Source organism: Atractosteus spatula, chromosome 11 (genome assembly GCF_055471065.1).
Source record: "Atractosteus spatula isolate fAtrSpa1 chromosome 11, fAtrSpa1.hap1, whole genome shotgun sequence".
NCBI lineage: Eukaryota > Metazoa > Chordata > Actinopteri > Semionotiformes > Lepisosteidae > Atractosteus > Atractosteus spatula.
In genome coordinates, this window is record NC_142716.1 from 16,120,921 (window position 1) to 16,144,074 (window position 23,154).

The 23,154-nt window shown below is 43.2% G+C and overlaps 2 protein-coding genes across 2 annotated transcripts; one reads left to right on the plus strand and one right to left on the minus strand.

Annotated features, from left to right (window-relative positions):
- The first annotated feature begins 2,078 nt into the window (after positions 1–2,078).
- LOC148823632 (cytochrome P450 2J2-like) lies at positions 2,079–17,655 on the plus strand. Its single transcript, XM_088927416.1, has 9 exons — positions 2,079–2,277; positions 7,024–7,186; positions 8,562–8,711; positions 8,837–8,997; positions 9,245–9,421; positions 13,843–13,984; positions 14,301–14,488; positions 14,796–14,937; positions 16,505–17,655. The coding sequence occupies exons 1-9, from the start codon at positions 2,089–2,091 to the stop codon at positions 16,678–16,680; spliced, it is 1,488 nt and encodes a 495-aa protein (XP_088783542.1). The 5' UTR covers positions 2,079–2,088; the 3' UTR covers positions 16,681–17,655.
- A 1,547-nt stretch (positions 17,656–19,202) lies between these two features.
- LOC148823633 (uncharacterized) lies at positions 19,203–22,114 on the minus strand. The gene is given in 2 exon segments (XM_088927418.1): positions 19,203–20,124; positions 20,331–22,114. Coding segments are annotated over 2 exon segments (507 nt in total). The 5' UTR covers positions 20,561–22,114; the 3' UTR covers positions 19,203–19,847.
- Positions 22,115–23,154: the final 1,040 nt, after the last annotated feature.

The following is a 23,154-nucleotide window of genomic DNA, read 5'->3' on the forward strand; positions in this document are numbered from 1 at the left end:
CGCGGAAGGCAGAAAATCCATCTAGGTGTATTGGCGAGTCCGTAATACTGTCTGTTAGCCATGTTTCAGTAAAAATAAAAGCGCAGCATTCTTTAATTTTTCGTTGTGTGGAGAGTCTCAGTCTGAGATCATCGAGTTTGTTGTCGAGGGATCGGACATTGGCGAGTAAAATGGTTGATAAAGGATGTTTGTTCTGTTCGGTCTTTAGTCTTGTTTGTAGCCCAGCTCGCTTACCGCGTTTCCGTTTTCGTTCACATCGTTTGCGACGCTTCCTGGTTTGGTTACCTTGTTCAGGTGATACCGTGGTTTCCAGGCCTTGTCGGAGAAGTCCGTGTGAGCTGATGCAGTCCAGATCTTCCAGACTAAGTGATAGTCCTGCGGATCTTGTTCCGATGTCTAAAAGTGTTTGTGGATCATAAGTTATGTACGTGAACATTATGGAGAGGGAAACTGAGGACTAAGAACAGTAACAAAAGAAAGAACGAAGAAAAAAAAACAATGATAAAAGATCCGTTTAAGAGAGCTCGCTGGGCTGCTGCCTGCGTGGGCGCCACCATTTTAGAACTTCAAGCAAGACATCCCAAAAATATACATGAACTGAAAGAGTTTTGTATAGAGGAATGAGCCAAAATACTACCTAACCGCTGCACAGGTCTGATTAGCAGCTACAGAAAGCGCTTGGTTGAGGTTATTGCCAATAAAGGAGGTTCCACAAGTTACTAAATACAGTATAAGGTTTCACATACTTTAAAAAATAAAGTAAAAACAGGTCGAACCCGGTAAATTCATAGACTCCTGTGGAGTCTATGTGGAGAAAGAGGGCAGAAATAATCATTAAGAGACTGAATTTCTTTCATATGTAATTTTCAAAACTAATTTTAAAATACAAAGTACACATTCAAAAATGGTAAATTATAGTTGAGTACGGTATATATTCTTCCAAAGTTAAAAGAGAAAATTTGATTTTAAGGTAACACATATAATCTTGTTAAATGCAACATTATTATTTGTTTGTCTCAAACAGCATTATTTGTTTTTTCTGAACAATTTTATGTCCTTTTTTTCATTGTAAGTGATTTGTGTGATAAGCGAGTATCAGAGCCAGCTGCCCTGTCCTCAATGTATTTAACCACTGACACTTTATGTGCTCTGATGGAAAGTTTCAGAGGAAACAATCTTTTCTTCCAATTTTAGCTGGCAATTTAATCTTCTCAGTTATCACTTGCTACCTGCTTGTTTTGCAATTGTGATATTTTTTTTTACAATTCAATAATGATTTTTGAAAGTAAGACATTAAAAAATAACCGGCTAAGAGGTTTTGTGACATAATTAGTAATACACAATTGACAGTTCGTTTAGAGGTTTATGGCTATAGTTCTTGCATCATCTTTCATGATAAAAAATAACATGTGTCAAGTGGTACTGTAGTCAGAGATTTGCTTGATTATAAACTTCAGGAATTTTGAAAGAGACTGACCAACAAACTTTCCAAATTATTTAATTAAGAGCATTATTTTTAGTGCTTATAAAACTTTTACACTGATTCATTTTAATCTATGTCTTTAAAATAAGGCAAAGAATGTAATCTTTATTATCTCAAATAACTCATATACTTTTTTCCATCATCTGCTAAAAAAAATACAGACCCTAAATTGTTTCACATTTAGTTTTAAAAGTTTAAGTTTAAAAAGAAATGAGGCAGTACCCCCAAAACATTCTCTAAATCTGCACAAATTTAAACAGCTTCATAAACAATTTCACTGTTATTCCATGTTCCAAATGTTATATCGTATTTGTTGTGCAGACTGACCCCCTCACCCCCAGCTCCCACTCCACCCCAGGATTGAGCCAATTATGGTGGAATTGAACATGAACTTCATGTCTTTGGAGAGCTCACAGCCCAGGCTGTGTTTATTTCTTTAACTTTAACACAAACAGTAGGTTTGTCCAAAGGGGATTGCAAAGGATTGTGAAATGAGAACAGATTCCGCCGAGTTAAATAATGATTAATCTCTTGCAAAAAAAACACACCCACATTTTCAAAAACAGTGTGATTGTAGTAGTGAATAGCAAGGATATCTCATTAACATGTTGCATTATATTCTGGAAGGGCTTGATGCCCAAAGTATCTTGCTTTTCCTTGTGGTGTTTCTGCTGATAATCGACATTGTCAAGAACAAGAATCCCAAGAACTTCCCTCCCGGACCCTGGGGACTACCCTTCGTGGGGAACGTCTTTAATATTGACACTAAACAACCTCATATTTACATGGGAAAGGTATGTGATCTATTTTTATGGGATTGAAAATTTAGATTTTCCATTTATATACACATACATGATAATTGCTAATCATAGAAATAAACTATTCTTTGATGACTAAATGTGTTGCTGTTGTTTTAGAACGACTTGAATTGCACCTTGTGTTTTATTCTGTTTGCCTTATTGTAATTTAGTTATATTGTACTGAGTCCCTTTTGTACATACTGTAACGCGACGGGTTCAGTGAGGATAAAGACAGGAATTTGGACTCTTGTTGGCTGAAAACACGACGCTTTATAAATCAGACGTGTATCCAGCTCAGCAACCACAAGGAGAGAAAAAAAACAGGGTGGTAATTGTATAAATGTATAAAAGGGGTGCAAAACCAGGGAAACTATTTACATGAGTCCAGGCGATCTCACGACTGTGTACACTGGTTCCGCAATTGGTCAGCTGCACTGACCAGTGGCCGTCGCCATCGAATAGCCTGGCTACGTGAAGCACAAAATCCTCCAGCCTCCACGGCACCCTGCAAGTGCGCCCACTGTGACGAGGTGGAGTCTCACAGTCTGCCCCTCAGCCCCCTCTGGGCCAGTGAAACCTGGATCTGGCTTCTCCCTGGGTTCCTCCGTGCCCTCCTGTTCCAACGCCCCCTCGCAAGCCCTCAAGGGAGCCAGGCGGTCTCGGTGCAGGACCACCACCCTCCCTCTGGATATGGTAGCAGACTTCTCCCACCACCTGCAGGACCTCCCCGGGTCCCCTGGTTATAGACCCAGAGAAGGTGCCCTGGTCTGAAAAGAGTGCCTCTGTCGCGCAGACCATAGTACTGCTTCTGCCACACCACCGCCTGAGTCAGGAGGCTTTGGGTGAAGCAGTGCACTTGCAGCATTTGCTGCTGCAAGTCCCACTCGTAATCTGGCCTGGTTGGCTGCAGCAGCTCCCCCCCCTGGGTGGCGAACTGAATGCCAGCTCCACTGCGGTATGCAGCTCCCAGCCCAGAATCAGTGAGGCCGGGGTGCACCTGGTGGACTCCTGCACAGCAGTCCGGTATGCCCAGGGCGAGGGGTAAGTGGCGGTCTCAGGCTAGTTGAGTGGAGACCATCTTGCTAAAGTGTTCCACCAACCCATTGTGCTGGGGATGCAGCGGGGTGGTATGCGTTTTCTTAATCCCCAGGTGCTGGCACACCCCCGCAAACACCTGGGACTTGAAAATATGCCCCTGATTGCTATGGAGCTCCTCCGGCACCCCCAGCGTGGCAAACATTCCCACCAACAGGGCATGAGCTATGGTGGATGCACTCTGATCCAGTAGAGCGTAAACCTTGGGCCACTTCGAAAAGTAGTCCACTGCCACCAGGACACAGCGGATGCCTGCCTCGTTGCATGAAAGCAGGCACAGTGCATCCACCCCCACCCGTTCAATAAGCGCCCCCAACTGATGTTGTTGGAGAGGCACCCATGAACGCTCAGGAGGATCCTTCTGAACAACACAGGCTGCGCATGTCTGGCAGAAATGCTCCACGTCCCGGTAGCAGAGATTCCAATAGAAGTGGCCCTGGAGTCGCTTCAGAGTCTTCGTGGAACCGAAGTGCCCCACGCCCAGCTGGCCGTGCACCACTTGGAGGACCACCATACGGGGCGACCGTGGCACCATGAGCTGCCACCTGACCTCGCTGCTGGAGGGTACCCGCCACCCCCGGCGCAGCACCCCGTCCCTCACCTCCAAGGCCTCCCACAGTGTGCAGAGAGCCTTCACGGACTTGGGGTGAGGGGGAGTTCCTCCCGTGCAGGCTGGATCCCTGCTGCCTTCCAACGAAGCACTGGGTGCCTCACAGGGCCTCCACATGAAAGCGTCTGCATTTCGGTGGTGAAACCCCACATGGTGCACGACTCCTGCAATACACCTAGCCATTTGGCCCTCTGGCTCCTTGAAATTAAGCAGCCCGGTGAGGGATGGATGATCCATCCACAGTTTAAAACGGGTCCCGAGCAGGTAGGGCTTGAAGTGGCGGACCGCCGAGACTACAGCCAGCAACTCCCTCTGGGTGACGCAATAATTCCTCTCGGCTGAGCGCCCAACTAAAGTATGCGACGACCCTCTCCCCATCTGGCCTCTCCTATGCTAGCACTGTGCCCACCCTCATATCACTGGCGTCTGTATCCAGCACATAGGGCAGCGTCGGATCCGGGAAGGCCAGGATGGGATTCCCCACCAGTGCCTCCCGCAGCCCCGGGAAGGCCGCCTCACAGTCCACGTCCCACACAAACTGAAGCCCCTTCTCCATGAGGTGGGGCGGCGAGGCTGGCGAAGTCCCAGATGAACCTTCGGTAGTAAGATGTCAACCCCAGGAAACTGCAGAGATCCACCACGGTGCGGGTTGCTGGCCAGTCGTGCACTGCAGCAAACTTCCCTGGGTCCGTGGCTACCCCTCACGCCCATACCACATGCTCCTGCCTTAGGAGCTCGCATTTCCCTGGGTTGAGTTTTGCCAGGGCCTGCTTGAAATCCCAAACATGTATGAGCAGGTCATCGAGGTACACCATGCATTTTCTCCGGGGAACCGACACCAGCACTTGCTTCACTCAACCGCTCAAACGTTGCCGCGGCATTACACAGTCCGAAAGGCATGACTGTGAACTGCCAGAGCCCCTGGCTGACGGCGAAAGCTATCTTTGGGTAAGCCTCGGGAGCGAGCGGAACCTGCCAGTAGCCACTCCGGAGGTCAAGCAAACTGAACCAGGTCGACCCGGAAATATATTCCAGTGCATCATCTATCCAGGGGACCTCGTTCAGCTTTTTGTAGTCCACACAAAACCTCCACAAGCCGTCCTTCTTCCGGACTAAAACAACTGTCTGCGCAAGGAACCTTCTGCTCCATGGCTGACTGCTTGACGTGGGCCATCCGGCGGGGTGGAATGAGAATGGGCCACGCATCGCCGGTGTCAATTTTATGCTACGTGAGAGCCGTGTGGGTGCAGTCCTCATCCCTCACCGCGAGCAGATCTTCATTCTCGGCGAGGAGAGACTGCAGTCACCGTTGCTGGCCTCGAGTGCTGCTACGCTGCAACAGCTCCCCCATAGCACACCTCGTTTCTGCCCTGCACTTGGCTCTCGCATTTCCTCAGCAGCCACCCCACCAACCGCCCGTCCAGGCTGCCCGGGAGCTGGTTCCCGCATGCTTGCCCCAAGACTTGCGGCTCCAACAGGCCCCGGCAACGCCCGCTGCCGGCGCCTCCGCTTCCCACTCCGGTCAGCCCACCTGCCCGCCGCGAGACAGATCCGTTCCCCCTGCCCCACCAACTATCGCCGGCCCAAGCAATGCAACCACCCACCTGCTGCAACCAGTGAAACCCCAGGATACAGTCCTCATGGAATGGGGTGAGGTAGAAAGGGTGTTTTACCCTAGCAGCCCCAAACTGCAATGTGAGTGCCCGCTTGTCGAGGACCTCTGCGCACTACCCTGTCACCGTCCTCAGGCGCAGGCTGGTGGTTTCCCATCCTGGGGATCCGGCTGCCTCAGTGCCCAGCAGGATACTGGTCTGCAGCAGGGTGATGGTCGAGTTGATGTCGACCAGGGCCTGGCAGGGTCTGCCCTGGATGAGGCAGGGGAGAAACAATACCCGGCTGTGGCCAACCCTTCCCACGGCAGCAGACGGGGTGAAGCACTCCTCCTGGCTCTCTGGAGTGGGGGTGGTGTCATTCAAGGGCGGCTTTCCCCCCTTTAGGCCACCCCACTCTCGTTTCCCTACGGCCTCCGAGGTCTCTGGGACTCCGGTGCCCACCACTCCTGGGCAAAATCCCCCATCTCCCCCTGGGACCAGTCATTTGCCCAGGCCGCCATCTGGAATTGGGCCTCATAAAGCTGCCATTGCACCTCCCCGTTATAGTGGCTCAGCTGCACCGGCGTCTCTGTCCCGCCACATCGGTTGGGGAGATGCGGGAAATAGTCCTTCCTCTGCCGGGTAGGCTGCTGTCGAGTAGCCCTGATAAGGGCTGTGGCCACCGATGGCACCGAGGGGCCGTTCCAACCCCTGGCAGCTGCTGCTCACACCCAGAAGGCACTTTAAGGGGTCGCTTGGCTGCCGGGGGAACCGGCACTTCTCGGCGTTATCAGCTAAATTTATTGCTGTTGTTTTAGAACGACTTGAATTGCACTTCATGTTTTATTATGTTTGCCTTATTGTAATTTAATTATATTGTACTGAGTCCCTTTTGTACATACTGTAACGCGATGGGCTCAGGGAGAATAAAGACAGGAACTTGGACTCTTGTTGACTGAAAACACGGCTCTTTATAAATCGGACATGCATGTGTCCGACACAGCAACCACAACAAGGAGAGAAAAAAACAAACAGGCTACAACACACTGGTGTCAATTCGGGTACAGTTACACAGGTATAGGGTGGTAATTGGGTACATGTATAAAAGGGGTGCAAAACCAGGGAAACTGTTTACATAAGTCCAGGCGATCTCGCGACTGTGTACACCAGTTCCACAATTGGTCAGCTGCACTGGTCACTGGCTTTCCTAGTTCACGCCCTGGACACTCCTCCCGTCCAGCCCCTCTTCCTGCTCTTCGGCCATAACGCCAGGCCACTACAATACATTTAATGCAAAACTTTGTTATACATGCCCATTGATAAGGGTGTACCACATAATTGTAATACGTAAAATGGTGACTTATGCTAATTTATTGGTAGGGCAATGCTTATCTCTGAATTAAAATGAACAAGACAAAATAATAATTGTCAGCATTTTCCAAGCTGGCAGAAAACTACGGTGATGTTTTTAGCCTGCGCCTGGGAAGAGAGAAAATTGTGTTTGTGATGGGCTATCAACTGGTGAAGGATGCTCTGGTTAACCAGGGGGATGCCTTTGCTGACCGACCCTGTGGTCCATTTGCTAATGCAGTGTATGGTGGATTAGGTAAGAGGCTTTGGTTGTATTTTCAATTTTTGTTATAGCTATCAATATCCCTTATGTTCTGTTTTCTCATCTAAGCTGTTACCCTGATATACATTATGTAGTATATGTATATGAAATATAAGATATCTTACAGTGTACATAAAATATATATGTATGATATTTGGACATGTAGAACTTCAAATACAATGTTTGTTACAGAGATCTAATGTGACATGCTATACCAGAGTTCTGCCTTTTTAACCTTGGGGGTCATTTAAATGATTTTTATACAACACAGAAAATGTTGAATCCCCATCTTACAGGACTATACTATACTATACAATCTGATAAAAATTTGCATTGCGAATAAAATTTCTTTAAATTAAGGAAATATAGTCATACTGAACAGCTCAAGGTAGTAATGTTGCTAAATATCAAATGTGAGTAACAAGATAAAAAGTTTCTTGATTATCCAGTTTTTCTAAATGTAAATAGATTGTATTTGCAACTGTATGTATTGTATTTGCATTCTAGGAATCTCAAATTAAACTAGACATATATAGTATCAGACAAAGTCCCAAAACTGAGTTCTAAAACTAGTTAGCCAAGGTGGTTAACCAAGCCACATGTAGATAAAATAAAAGAACTGGACCATAACTGAATTACAGTACACTAATTTATTATAGCTTTTCATATCATCTTTCAGCATGCAGTTTCCTGATTCCCAGTTCTTGCCTCACTACAGCCATAGAACATAACGAGAGCAGGACAGGCTGAAGCTGGGAGGTCTGACTGATTTTCCTTGACAGCTCTGTGTTAAAATATTTTTATTTGTAATGTTTCAGTTAAAAGAGACCTGCTCCTAACTAAATAAGTGTTGTTTTTTTTGTTACAATGTCTTTTGTGATCAATATTGTAGCAACAACAGGTTTGTTCAGGATAAAGGACAAGAGGAGACAGTGTAGGAACACCAGCACTTTCTTTTATTCTCTTTTACAAGAACACCAACACCAGGCACACACATTAAGGGACAGACAGAACACAGATTTAGGTTGGTAACTCGTTAACAGACTAAACACTTAACTTATGGGACACTAAGCTTCAGAGAACACTTTAGCTAACACAGGTTTATTTACATGAGCAGGGTCAGTTGCTGGTCATCTTACGGCGCCCCGGACTCCCCCCGGCTACAACTCCCAGCCTGTGCTGCATTACCCTCAGCGACTGGGTACACTTCCTCCTCACCACCGGGCGAGGGTGCTACAATATCTTCAATTTATTTCTAATTTCATTGTTACTGTATATAATGCCATCAATTTAAAATAACTAATGTGTTAAAACTTTGTTACAGTATATTTCTTGTTAGTTCAAAGAGTCATTTGTTACTATCCTACAGGCTTGTTCTTAAGCAATGGATACCGGTGGAAAAAGCAGAGAAGATTTGCTTTTTCCACTCTGAGAGACTTTGGACTGGGTAGGAAGACTTTGGAGTCAGTCATTTCCGATGAGAGTAGATTTCTTCAAGAGGCTATAGAGGAAGAGCAAGGTAATGACTTGAATTTAAACCATTGTAATTAATTACATTCTGTACTGTTCATTTGAATTAGAACAATGAACAGACTCCAATAATAACCACATTTTATGTTTTTAAAACTTGTTTATGTTTTAAAGGTAAACCTTTCAATCCCCATCTCCTTCTGAATTGTGGCATTTCCAATATCATCTGCTCTCTGGTTTTTGGACACCGGTTTCATTACAGTAATAACAGTTTCCAGAGGATGCTGTATAAGATGTCAGTTATTATGCATTTGGAAGGAAGCATATGGGCCCAGGTAGAGAACATTTTTCTTATTGTGTACAGTTCCTGTATTTACTCTACTATGGAACATCTTGAGAACATCAACACAGTTAGATGTTTGGTCATTGCACAAAGATTGTCACAAGAAAGAAAAGCTCTAATGCTATAAATCTATCCACACCACCACCACAGGATTTACTGTTAATGGGACTATTATCATCAATGTATGAAGAAGTAGTTTTAAATTACAACCCGATCTCTACCCTTTATTTTGTCCTTAGCTGTATGATGCCTTCCCTTCGATTATGAAGTGTCTACCTGGACCGCACAAACAGCTTTTTTCATACCACAGAGAAGTGAAAGCCTTTATCAGAGAACAGATTAAGAAGCACAAGGAAGATTGGGACCCATCAACACCCAGGGACTACATTGACAACTACTTGACACAGATAGAAAATGTAAATGTCTTAAGGGCATCTCTGTAAATTTTCCGGGTGCTAGATTCTTTGCTTTCATATACTGTCTTTTTACCTGACTGGGTTCTTAATTTAATATTTTGTTTGATCTACTTTAGTTAACTATCTGTAGCTGTGTTATCTGGGTTGAATGGCTGCTTGGGGGAACAATACACATATTTGGATTCTAATGTGTTGGGAGATGTCCTTTACTATTACTAATCGGTACTAAACCACCCTTTGAACATCTGTACAGGACAGAAGACCCATCATAATTATGTTCTCTCTTAGACAACTTTCTGGAAAGAGTGTTACCTTTGGCTAAAAGCCACTCAATAATACAGTTTCATGAGGAATGACAAACACCCAACATGAAAGCATCATGGAGAAAAATTGTGGCTTTACCCGCTTGGCTGAGGGCAGGCCTCCTGGCCATAGGACAAGGAGACCAGGACCCCCATGCAGGGTGACCAAGGGTTAGCTGCAGAGGTGAAGTTGGGGTGGAGGTTGGAAGCAAGAGACATGCGAGAGAGAGAGAGTTTTGACCTGGCAGTGAAGGCACTGAGAGAGAAGGCACTCAGGGCTTTCTACACAATAAGAAGGAGGCTCTTCAACATCAACCCACCAACAAGAATCTGGCTCCAAATATTTGAAAGTGTAATCCAACCCATTGCCCTATACGGCAGTGAAGTGTGGGGTCCCCTCACAGACCAGGATTACACTCAATGGGACAAACACCCCACAGAAACTCTGCACATGGAGATCTGTAGAAACATCCTCTGTGTGCAGAGAAAAACACCTAACAACGGGTGCAGGGCCGAATTAGGCCAGTACCCACTATTGATAAACATATAGAAAAGAATATTAAAGTATTGGCTACACCTAAAAAACAGCGACCAAAATTCCTACCACCACAAAGCCCTGCTGAGTCAAGAGCTGAGCCCAAAACAGAGCCCCCTGAGCCAGCTGGTCCTGAGGCTCACTGACCTGAGCCACACCGACACTAACCAGCCTCAGGACAGCACCCAGACTCAACCACATCACAGCACAGATCAAACAGCAATATCTCACACACTGGGACACACACACACAAACACAACATAAACTGGAATGCTACAGAACCCTAAACAGACAATACACACTAGCTGAATATTTGACCAAAATAAGAAACAACAAACAGAAACAGACCCTGTCAAAGTACAGGCTCAGTGACCACAGCCTAGCCATAGAAACTGGGCAACACAGGCAGACCTGGCTGCCCAGAGAGGACAGGCTGTGCTCCCACTGCCAGCGGGGAGAAATAGAGACAGAGGTGCACTTCCTACTGCACTGTGACAGATACTCTGGGATTAGAGAAACATTCTTCCCGAAATTCAGAAATCTAATCCCAGAGTTCCAAAACCTGCCAGAATCACAACGGGTCCCAATCCTACTGGGAGAGGGAGGAGGGAACTCAGTTGAACTGGCAGCCCAGTATGTGATCTCCTTTCACAGCCTGAGGAACAGTGAGTCTGTCTTCCAATAATGCTCCAGCCGCCTACAGTATATGTCAATATTTTATAATATGTCTTTGTTGTAAATGTCTGTAATATGTCTGAAGATTTTATTTTACTTCTATTTTTTGTTTTGTTTAATGTAAATATCATTACTTTCATTTGCTTTGGCAACACTGATTGTACCCATCGGTCATGGTAATAAAGTACCTTGAATTGAATTGAATTGAGAGAGAGAAAGAGAGAGAGATCTCGTATTTATAGCGTTTGGGAGAGGAATAGATTGTCAGGAGGAGTGATTGCTGATTACTGACAGCTGAGTCTGATTGAGCTTGGTTGTTGTCATCCCTCCCGAACTTGTTAAAAACTCAATTTCACGAGGAATGACAAACACCCAAGATGAAAGCATCATGGAGCGAAATTGTGGCTTTACCTGCTTGGCTGAGGGCAGGCCTCCTGGCCACAGGACAAGGAGACCAGGACCCCCAAAAGAACCAAGTGGGACCCCAACCCACCAATGCAGAATTATGGAGGAGCATGGAGGGAGTGAGAAGGATTCATGGTATGAACTGTGGGTCATCGCAGAGGTTGAATGGCAGCTGGGGGAGTGTTTGTTTAGGGTTACTGTATGTAAATTAGGAAGGCTTCTGAAGACCTAGGCATGTTGCTTATTAAAATAAATACACATGAGCAGCAAGGAGGCAGCCTTGAGTTAGAAGAAACGTCCGCAATTTGCGAGAACATGTAAACTGTAAAGGAAGTCACTGGTATTATTAAATTGAACTAAAAAAGGCGGTGTTATCTGAATGGATAAGGGTCCAAATTTCCAATTGTACCCCCAAAAGCAGCAATTGAAATTGAAGATTCATTCGCTGTATTTGTACTGTGAATAGAATGAGGGACAGAGGTAAAACGGCAAAGTCTTGGACTTCTATAACCATTTAATTTGATAAGAGTCTCCTGGGCAAATGGAGTGAGTGTGTAATGCTGAGGCATATAAACCTGTTGATGTGTAACCTCTTGGTATCTGAGGCAGTATAAGGGACTAACGGCTTGGAATCTGGAACGGAACTGAAAGCGCTGTTGACCACTCAACGAATACATGTGGGCACTGTAAAACAAAAACTACAGTTGGGAGAATATAAACCTCTGGGGGTCCCGCCCAAATGGATGCCCCCCCTCCAGGCAGCTAATTGTTTGAGTATGGGTCGGCCCTGTAGTACTGTAACTGAGAAGATGCTGAACTGACCAAGAAGCAGGTGTGGCTTGAAAAGTGAAGCAAGAGCAGAACTGGAGTGGAGAAGTTGGCATCAGCAGTATCGCAAAATGAGAAGAATGAACCCGGGGCCAAACTGGATGCTGGGGATAGCGACACAAGTGAATCAGGGACACAAGTAGGATCTACCTGTACGAATATCAAGCTTTGGTAGCAGCAGAAAATGAGAGGGATGGATCTGAGGCCAAACTGAACACCGGGCGGGAACCAAGACACAACCAGAGGAGGACATGAGACATAAGGGCTGAATAGGTCAGAAACACGAATGAGTCAGGGATGCAAGACGTGGGACAACTGATGACTGGGCCGGAGGTAGGATTCTGGACAGACCCAGGACCGAGGAGATGGCCGCAGTAGCAGCAGAAACAGGAACCGGGGGCTGAATTGAACGCCAGGGACACAAGACACAGGACAACTGCTGACTGGGCTGGAGGTAGGACGCCTGATAGACCAGGGGCCGAGGAGATGGCTGTAGTAGCAGTGGAAACAGGAACCCGAGGCTGAATTGACTGTCGGGGATAGGGAAATGAGATGCAGTTAAATGCGCAGGAGAAAAGTGAGATTTAAAGGACACGGAGGAAGAACAGAGGGGGCTTGAGATTCAGAGAGGTGAGTTTAGATGTGATAAGGAAAACAAATACAGACCACTGAATGAAGAAACGCAGGGAGATTGCGGAATGGATGGTTGTGGGATTGCAGTGAGGGTGGCTCAGAGGTTCTGATCTGCTGTGAGTTGGGCAGAAGCGTGTCAAAGAGCCACGGTTATTTATTACTCTTTCCGAAGTTCAAACCTTTATTTTTTTTTACTTTACGGTTAAACAGGCTTGTGGGAAGCTGGGGGAAATGCATGTTTGTTGCACTTTTGATGATGTCGTCGGGAGATGCAGAAGTTAAGTGTGAGTGCAGGATACATTAAGTATATCTTTGATATGAAAACGACTAATATTCCTAGATACATCCTGAACAAAAGCTGTTAAAATGTAGTTTAGTGACGTTGTGTTACTATCCAGGTGATAACAGGAAGGAAGGCTTCGAATGGGAGATTTGTGAACGTCGGAGATTTGTGAAAGTGGCGGCGAACGTGCATTTGCCAAGAGCAGCCCAGTTTGTTTTAACAGGAGAAGTAACTGGATAGTCAAATGTTAGGTGTTTCAAATGGATGGGTTGAAAACGGCGGGTCCAGGTCTTGGGAAAGGCGTGATCTGCAGATGTTGAAAAGCGAAGAAGAGTCAGATCAATGGCTAGCTGGTATGCATAGAACGAGAAAATCTGCAGTTTCTGGCTGAGATCGGAGCAGCAAATGAGAATATTGATTGAATGGTGTAGGCAGCGTCATAGTACTGTCTATGCAAGGACACAAGTGAGACAGCAAGTCATGCAAGAGAGAGAGATAGGGATCTCGTAGGTATTTATAGCGTTTGGGAGAGGAATGGATTATCAGGAGTGATTGCTAATTACTGACAGCTGAGTCTGATTGAGCTTGGTTCTTGTCATCCCTCTCGAACTTTTTTAAACTCCATGTATAAAACTGAAACAAATTTATTAAATTCAAATTCTGTACCAGGGGCATATATTCTGTACAGTCCACTAATTATGTGATAACCTGCCACAAATGTAAATTGATAAGGATGTAATAATTTCAATCTACCCATCAGAGTGCAAAGGATGCAGCAGCAGGATTCCATGAGGAGAACCTAGTCTTGTGCTCTCTGGACCTCTTTATAGCTGGGACTGAGACCACCACCACCTCTCTACGCTGGGCTCTCCTCTACATGATCAAATACCCGGACATACAGAGTGAGTAAGCACACTGAGCCCCTAAATATATCAAGCCAGTTGTATCTGCAGCACATTAGCCCTCAGGCATGTGAAAGTGAATCTGAACCAAAAAGCAAGCATTAATCAGCTTTAAGCGTTAAGCATTAATCATTAATCATATGAAATGAAATAAATGCTTTAGCTGGAATTTGTTTATTTTTGTAATAGATTAATTGCATTATTCTGTTGAACGTACTGTATCTTCTTTTTGGAAATTACCTCAGAACAGGTTTTAGTATTTTTTGGCATTATAAGATGAAAACTCTTTTTCCGTACTTTGCCTCATGCGCCTCAGAGAAAGTCCAGGCTGAGATAGACAGAGTGATTGGAAAGGAACGGCAGCCCTCCATGGCAGACAGAGTACATCTTCCCTACACTGATGCTGTGATCCATGAAACCCAGCGACATGGCAACACTGTTCCCCTGAATGCACCAAGAATGACCAATACGGATACTACATTAGGGGGTCACTTTCTTCCAAAGGTGAGAGGGAAATAAAACATTCATTCTGAACAGTTTTATGCTTGTATTTCCATTATTCACAAAACCTAAAATATGAAATGGGTGTTCTAGTAGTGTGTTTCTCTATCTTTGTAAAGGTAGTTACAATCTGTTTATACTGTATATATTATTTTCGTTCAAAGACAATTTATTGTAATTTTGCTTTGTAAAATTCAAATTTCAATGTATGTTCTGAAATGTGTATAAATAGTTATGTGCAATTGAATAACAATTTTCTGAAAGAAATACAAAACAAGTGTTATCAGTCCAGATGTTTCTAATTTTGTAGGGCACAACAATAATAGCAAACTTGACCTCAGTGCTCTTTGACAAGACTGAGTGGCAGACACCAAACACTTTCAACCCTGGACACTTCCTGGACTCTGAAGGGAAGTTTGTGAGACGGGAAGCATTCATACCCTTTTCAGCAGGTAATCTTTTTTTTTAATGATTGATAATTATAAGGGTGGCATGCAGACCAATGGTTAGCATTGCTGCCTCACAGCACTCAGGCTCTGGGTTCAATTCTGGATCTGGAGTTCTGTCTGCATGGAGTTTGTATGTTCTCCTCATGTTTGCATGGGTCTTCTGCAGGTACTCTGATTTCCCATAGTCCTGGTACCGTTACTGGTACTGTAAATTAATTGGCTTCTGGGAAAATTGACCCTGATGTAAGTGCATGCACGTCTGCGTTTGTGTTTGTCTCCCATATGATGGACTGCCACCCCGTCCAGCATGTATTCTGTCTTGTTCCTATTACTGCTGAGATAAGTTCCAGATCCCATACAATCCTGAATTAGAAGAAGTGGCTAGAAAATGAATGGATGATAAATATAAGAAATAATAGAAAATTAGCTTTATTTTTCATTACTTACACAATAAATCATATGTAATTCGCTTAATGAATATTAATTGGCTCTTGCTGTTTCACAAGATTGAGAGGCATAATTATCTAAATAGACTACTAATTCTGTTTTTCTCATTTATAAAGTCAAAGGTAGCAGTGGCAAACAGCTTTTTGTCCTTGTTAGAGCAATAGTTACCATGATTCATCATTCCTATGACATTCAATATTTTGCTAGTAAGATACCTAGTATAACCTATAGTATGCAACCACAAATATGGTTTGGGGATCACCAAAAAAGGATATCAGCTTTAAGGAAAAACACTTTCTATGCATTACTGCTCTGGATGAACCTCCCTACCTCAGGTGTTCCTTTTTTTCAGTCAATTGAATCTGAGCATTACTGACTGAATGATTGTAGAACGAGCTTTTACAGTAGTATTTACTATGTCTGTACGGATAAAACAGCTTAATTGTGCGTATTGCTTTGTAAGGTATATTGCTACAGACAGCACTCTTGGGAATAGGTGAACTGAAGCAGTTTAGAAACAAAAATAGTTGTAAGGAATCCAAGTGAGGAAGTAGGAGGATCCTATGCAGACGAGAGAGAGAGGGAGTAGAGGCAGCAAAAACACAGGCATCCATATGAGTTCGTGGTCAAGAGCAAACTAAGTCCAAAAAGCCAAAAGAGGTAATTTGAGAGGGTTTTCCAAAAAGGGCAAGGTAGGGGCTCCCTAGGAGAGCAGAGAGTTCTGAGGGTTTAAATAGAGATGAGAAAAAATGGCACAGCAGTTGGTGATGGTTAACACGTGTGGAGGCGCTTGTTGTGATTAGTCAGCTGCTGGAACTGGTTAGCTCATTTGTAGGTAGATTTCCGATGACTGGTGGTCGTGACAATAGTATTTTTGGGCCTTACAAGGAGCCCTGCCTTGGCTGTTGCACAGACCAGCTACAGTATATTGCCTAAAGCAGGGTATGCCTTTCAATAAATCTGAATATTAATAACACATTAAAAGATCTGTCAATCCAAAAAGAACAATGATAATCCTGTAAGATTAGTTTTATTTCTTACTCTTAAACTTCTCTGTGTGGTTGACAAAAGCCTAGGCATTGCTTGCACAGAACCAGCTTGGACATACTGTATCTTTTTGCAGGAGTGAGGATGTGTCTGGGAGAGCAGCTGGCTCGGATGGAGCTGTTCCTGTTCTTCACTTTTCTTTTACAGAAGTTCACCTTTACTTCCACTGATGGCAAACAGCCCAGCATGGAGTATAAACTTGGAGTCGTGCGGAATCCACTTCCATTCAGCATTTGTGCTGTCTCTCGCTGACCATCCTTCATTTACCTGCAACAGAATGTGTACCTTTCCCTAAACTTATTTAATTGGCAGTGTCATGTTACAGTTTTTCCCAACAGCTAAGACACATTTCCTCAAATGAGGCTCCATTTTCCCCAAACTATAAATACAAAACCAGAAACACACACTGATCTGTACAAACCTCAAACGTATATGACAAAAATCACTCTACTCAAAAACATGTTATCTTTAATCTAAATCAAACTTTGCCTTCAAATGGCATACAAAAGCCGTCAAATACACAGACACCACTGCATATCTCTTACACACTGGTGAGATCTATTCAAAACACTACTGTAAAAACCTGTTACTGCAATGAATCAGGAACCATATGCTTTTTTAGAACAACCTCTATACATTTTGAACTTTGCAAGATCATGCTACTGTAATCTACATAAATTAAGTAAGTGTGCAGGTAAAATAACACAAATTTCATGAATGTACAGTACAGTAAACTGAAATTGGATAAAAAGGAAATGTAAAAATACACAATTTAACAGCAAAGTGCAGTAAAAATATTTCCCAAGTATTCAACTATGTAAAACAAGGAAAATAAAACATTTGGTATTGTTGTAACAGACAAATAAGTTCTGGATCCCGAGATGAAGTTTAAACAGTTGAGTTTTATTGTATGCAAGGAACAATAAGACCGAAGTATTGTTAGAAATACAGGTACAAAGCTTCCAGTTTGTATAGCACTTTTCAGCCGCTTCTGACGTAGTTCATTTCCATAGTAATGGGGAGATGTCACTGTGTTCAGACAGACCCCAGACTTTGACCACTATTAATGGTCAGTTTTAGGTTTTCTTCATTGGGGGGGGTCTCTAGCTGGCATCTGGAATCCTTATCAGTGTAGTGTGCTCTCTGAAGGCACCAGTTCTGTAGGGTTTGGGCATTTACTGGGACAATTATTAATTGTAGCCGTAAATCACAAAATGATTCTTTTAATGGCTTTAGAATCCAACCATGCAATATAACTCAAACAACGCACACACACAGGTACTAATACACGAGGATACATTTATTAATACATAGAATATGCATATAAACCTAACAGATCTTATCGAGAGGGTTATCAGAATGCAAAAGGTATATATCCAGTCAGTAACAAAGAGTTACATATATCAAGAGGACATACATTCAGTATATCATTCATTTAGACCGTTTCATAAAGTGAACTTGGTTATAACTTCTACATTAGATACTCAAAACAAGTACATAACTCTTAGGAATTAAATTGATATCAACTGGTTGGGATAACAATTGAATTCTCGAGCTGTAATGCATTGAAGTTGAATACTCATCCAATCTCTGGGGATTCAGATCTCCTGCGGGCACAATGAAACAGTTGCAGGCTGTTGCTGTCCAATCCACGCTCTCTGGCTCCGTGCCAGGCTGTGCTGTGCGGCTTGCGACGGTGCGCTGCTGATGCTCACTGACCGGCTAGTTAGTGTTGGCTTTAACTAGCAAAGTTTGTGCACAGGAGAAAAGATGACTGTGGGTCCCAGCAAGTCAGGAAGAGGACCAGTTTGTTCCTGATGAAGCGCTAGTTCTGAATAGTGATTCAGCTGTCCACAGTTCCGACCTGTTCACGAGGCTTGCTGCTGATGCTAACCTCGGGTGGATCCTCTGGTTACTCTCTGGCAACATCCGCTCTAGACTCTTAGAACAAAGGAAAGTTCTGGCACTCGGACACACTGGCCGTTCCGTGGTTGTCCGAGCTGAGTCTCAGGATGGTCAGGAGGCACGCTGCGAGAATGTCCTGCCCTTGGGAGCCTTCTGCTCCTGGGCTGTCCTGCCCTGGAATTCTCCTTTAGAATTCCCTTCGAAAAAGTTCACAGAATTCTCACAGGCCCTCTGTGTTGCCTGTTTTTACCTGGAGGAACTTCAGCTCATTCATTGGCTGAAAGTTCCATGGGCATCAGAGTCCCACGTGGGTTACTCGGCCCTACCAGTCCCTGATTGGTTGATCAAGGTGAGATATGAGTCATTTACTCCTGACACCTAGGAATGCAGTCCAGATGTCCATCTGGCACTCCCTAGACAGATTGGCGCCAATGGATGACCATTGATCATGATAGCCAGGCTTAGCTAAGTGCATCCCCCTTTGGGAGCTGTCCCTTATCAAAAGAAAACATCTTTAAATCAGCCTGCATGAATAGTTTCTCTGTGGCTGCACCACAGAGATGAAGGGAGAGATGGGGCCTCATTTGGGAAAGCCCAGCAACACTTAATTCTGTCTTATTAACAAGCATTGCCGCTACATCAGTTATCCCCCTTTCCTGCCATAACTCTAAGCCTGGAATGTCTTGTGTCACAAGAAGTCCAGTCCTTGTGCAGAAAGGAATCAGTTAACCCCTCCTTCACATCTTATATGTTTCTTCAGTATAAAGAAAGTAAAATCACATTTATTCTGCCTCAACATCCGGTCTCTGGGCTGGGTCAGACCAGAGAATCTCATCAACATCACAGGCAATGTTAGCCCTGGCCAGGCAGCGGGGGAAGTACCCCCTGGTATGCCTTATCCACCCCTGCCAAGACTCCAAGGTAATGACCCCACAAGACTCCTCCATTGCCTGGAGAAGGTTTTCCCACTCATATGAATTTCTGTCATTTGTAATTTCCACTGCCATGCCGAGAAAAACTCCTTTATAGGGTTGAGGAATGGGGAATAGGGTGGAAGAAACAGATTAGAGCACTGGTATCTCAAACGTTTTGGACCAAGTACCACCCCTGATCAAACCAAAGCATCCAAGTACCACCTACAAGTCATCTTCTCATAGGAACCACAGAAAATCTCAATGACCAACATGAGCGTGCACACACACTCACACACACATATAATAAAAATAACACTGAGCACTTAGATAATTTGCTAACACAAGCAGTGCTGTCTTCAGTCAGGTTCAGCAACAGAGCTAGTATCGGTGGCTGATAGAGTGACTTCTTTAATTACCAATTTTTCAGTGCACACAACAAATTTCAAGGGTCATCTCGTACCACAGTTTGAGAATAAAAGATTATGTATATTATGTAGAAATACAGTAAATCACTAAAAAACATTACTGTTATAAAAATAGGCCTTCATATAGCCTGCACTATATACTGCTGAAATTACTGCCTAAATATTGGATGAAGACTTATTCCAAGCGCTGGTCTTTGACTCTTTCTGAATTCCTTTCAAAAGGAACATGGTAGGCTTTTTTTGTTCGTATTCTGTTGTGTCGAAGGATGTGCTCAATAGTTAAAATGCTGATTTGATCAGTTCCTTGAAATATACCCTCATCTTCAATTATTCTGGTCTGAATTTCTCGCAGATGAATGACATTGTTGGCTATGACCATGTTGACAATTGCAGTTTCTTACTCTTCTGATAACAGCTGTGGTCTGCCTCCATGAGCTTGTTGTCTCTCAGTTCTGCAAAAATAGAACAAGTACTGTTATGCTACAGTCATCCATATTTACAAAACATGAATACAATTTCCAACTTCATGTGATACAGTACAGTAATATAATGTATTTCCTCACTCAGCTCCACACAATATTACAGTACAGTAGAGCAAACAACAGATAAGAGAGCAGAGTACAGAACTTCAATGTTACAATAGATATCAATAAATTACCTGTTTTGTTCTCTGAAGGTCCAGATTATAGATGCTACCGTGAAGAGGCTCAAATTTGGCTGTACTCTTTGCCCAGCTTCCCTCATTGTCATTCCGTGGACGAGGACAACTACAGTAGCAGGGGTCTCATCAGATACAAATGTTCTCCTTGCCCTTCCTTTTCCAGCTCCACCTCCTCTCAGTTGTACTCTTCCTCTGACTTGAGCACTTTCTGCATTGTTTGGATCCATTGTTCCAAAGCATATGAACTCACCTGTGGCCCTTTTTATACATCCTGAGGTTCTAATTGGTGTGTGAACAATTTTGCTTTTTGTGCTTATAGTGTTCGCATCTAGAGAATTGTGTGTTAATTGAGTTCAGATTGTGATGACATTGTGATGATTTTTGAATGCCAGTACTTTCTAAATGAGCACATGGTGCAACCTGTGCTTTGTGAGAAGATTTGTATGTAGTTTTGCACAAAAGGTTCAACAAATTTGTGTGAATACAGGTGAATAGTGTTAATACTTTTGGGAACTGAGTCTTTCTTTTGGTAGCTGATGTAATGGTTTGGGACGTTTTGCTCATAGAATGAGTTTTAGTGTGTAAGTGATTGAGAAGAACTGTAATAAATAAAATATAACAATATACAGTATAATATATTACAACATACTACTGTCACAATTTAATTTTTGTGCTCTTTATAGTTGTTATAAAATCTGTGCCTTACAATTTGGGTTGTACTCCATATTTTGATTATCGTAGTACTGAAACAAATTAGTCACAGCAGTCACATCTAGAAGTGCACTGGGCACATGGGCACATGCAGTACACCCTAAAGTACACTTATAAAGAACATACTGTACCTAAAACATGTGTAAACAATGAGTGCATCTGTGAAAAGCAATTGTCATCTAGATACACCAGTAGAGTGTTGCAAGATTAATATGTATGAAGTGGTGTGCTACTGTAGGTTTTTAGATGGAGAAAATATCTTGTTGCAGATTGCATCCCAGTTGGGCATTACTGTCAAGCTTGTCTAGTTCACACATGATTTTAGAAGAAATAATGAAGTGTTACAGAGAAGAGACTAGAGCCCTTGTAATGATTTTTAAAAATACATCAGCTGTTGTCAGATTCTGAAATATGTGTAGTAAGTACAATGTGTTGGGAAGTGAAAAACAATGTTGATATACAATCTTTAAAGTGTGAAAATCTCAAGTGATTGTAAATAGAGATTTCCTATGCCTATGCCTCCAAGTGTGGATTTTTTTCTTCCCAAATTTTAAACTGGCCTTGGTAAAAAAAACATAATCTATCAATTCTAAACTTTTGATTATGGAGAAAAAAGCAACTGATGTAAAAGGAAAGTCTTGGGCAATTAATTAATAACGATCCATCACCAGTAATTTCTAACCATCAGTACCATTGGTAACCATCACATTTACTTGCCAGAGACAACAGCTCATCCCCAACAGTTCATCACCAATTTACAGCTCATTACTTTGGACTGGGGACAGAATGTTCCATTTTGTGTTGAGAAAGCAGTTGCACTCATGTAATGGGTATATGATCATAATTTAGTATAACTTCTTATAATAATAATAATAATAGCTTACACTTATATAGCGCTTTTCTGGACACTCATTTACCCATTTACAGGTAATGGGACTCCCTTCCACCACCACCAATGTGCAGAATCCACCTGGATGATGCAACGGCAGCCATAGTGCACCAGAACACTCAGAACATCAGCTCTCAGTGGGGAGGAGAGCAGAGTAATGAAGCCAATTCATAGATGGGGATTATTAGGAGGCCATGATTGGTAAGGGCCAAGAGGAAATTTGGCCAGGACACCAGGGTTACACCCCTACTCTTTTCGAGAAATGCCCTGGGATTTTTAATGACCACAGAGAGTCAGGACCTCAGTTTTATGTCTCATCCGAAGGATGGTGCCTGTTTACAGTGTAGTGTCCCCATCACTATACTGGGGCATTAGGACCCACATGGACCACAGGGTGAGCACCCCCTGCTGGCCCCACTAACACCTCTTCCAGCAGCAACCTTAGTTTTTCCCAGGAGGTCTCACATCCAAGTACTGACCAGGCTCACACCTGCTTAGCTTCAGTGGGTTGCCAGTTGTGAGTTGCAGAGTGATATGGCTGCTGGTAATCTTAGAATTACATGTTACTGTATTGTATTATGTTGCTGTATTATAATTACAGACTGTTACTTTGGGGACATTAATCTATAAGGGTTTCCTCCTTATATACAGTATTTCACAGTAGTATAGGTTATTGCTGTTGCTGTTGATTTTAATATTATTTAGTTTGGTTAATTAGTTTGGTTAATTGATTATGATGATGATGAACATGGACTAGGAAATACCAGCATAAAGGAAGTTCTAAAAAATAGATTAGTACAGTACATCCACATGCACATTTCCAGCTTGCTAAAATATATGGCAAATTTTGCTGATGCAGAACTTTTCTTTTACATCTATGATTTAATTCTGTATTAATTCTGTAAATGTTTGTAACATTTGTAGAAGGTGAAATTATTATTCTCAGTCCCAGAAAGCGTGACTATTAGTTGTAATGCTGCGCACACAATTATAAAGTGTAGCTTTTATGTTCATCACTTTCTGCCTTTTCTATGATACATCATTTCATCAGAATTTAACACCTACAAAAATGGCTTTTTCACTACTAACAGTTTTCGGTACAAAATTTTTCCAGAAAATTATGTGCAGTTTGTAGCTTAAATTATTGACTTCACATTTACACCTTTTCAAGATGTGGTAATTTAATGTCATACATTATGAAAGTAATGATTATTTTTATTG

Bases quoted from the DNA above. Each gene is read 5' to 3' on its own strand.
- LOC148823632 (XM_088927416.1), top strand. From the start codon at position 2,089: ATGTTGCATTATATTCTGGAAGGGCTTGATGCCCAAAGTATCTTGCTT. The intron at 8,712-8,836 runs GTAATGACTTGA...TATGTTTTAAAG, and splicing joins GGCTATAGAGGAAGAGCAAG to GTAAACCTTTCAATCCCCAT. The intron at 13,985-14,300 runs GTGAGTAAGCAC...CATGCGCCTCAG, and splicing joins CAAATACCCGGACATACAGA to AGAAAGTCCAGGCTGAGATA.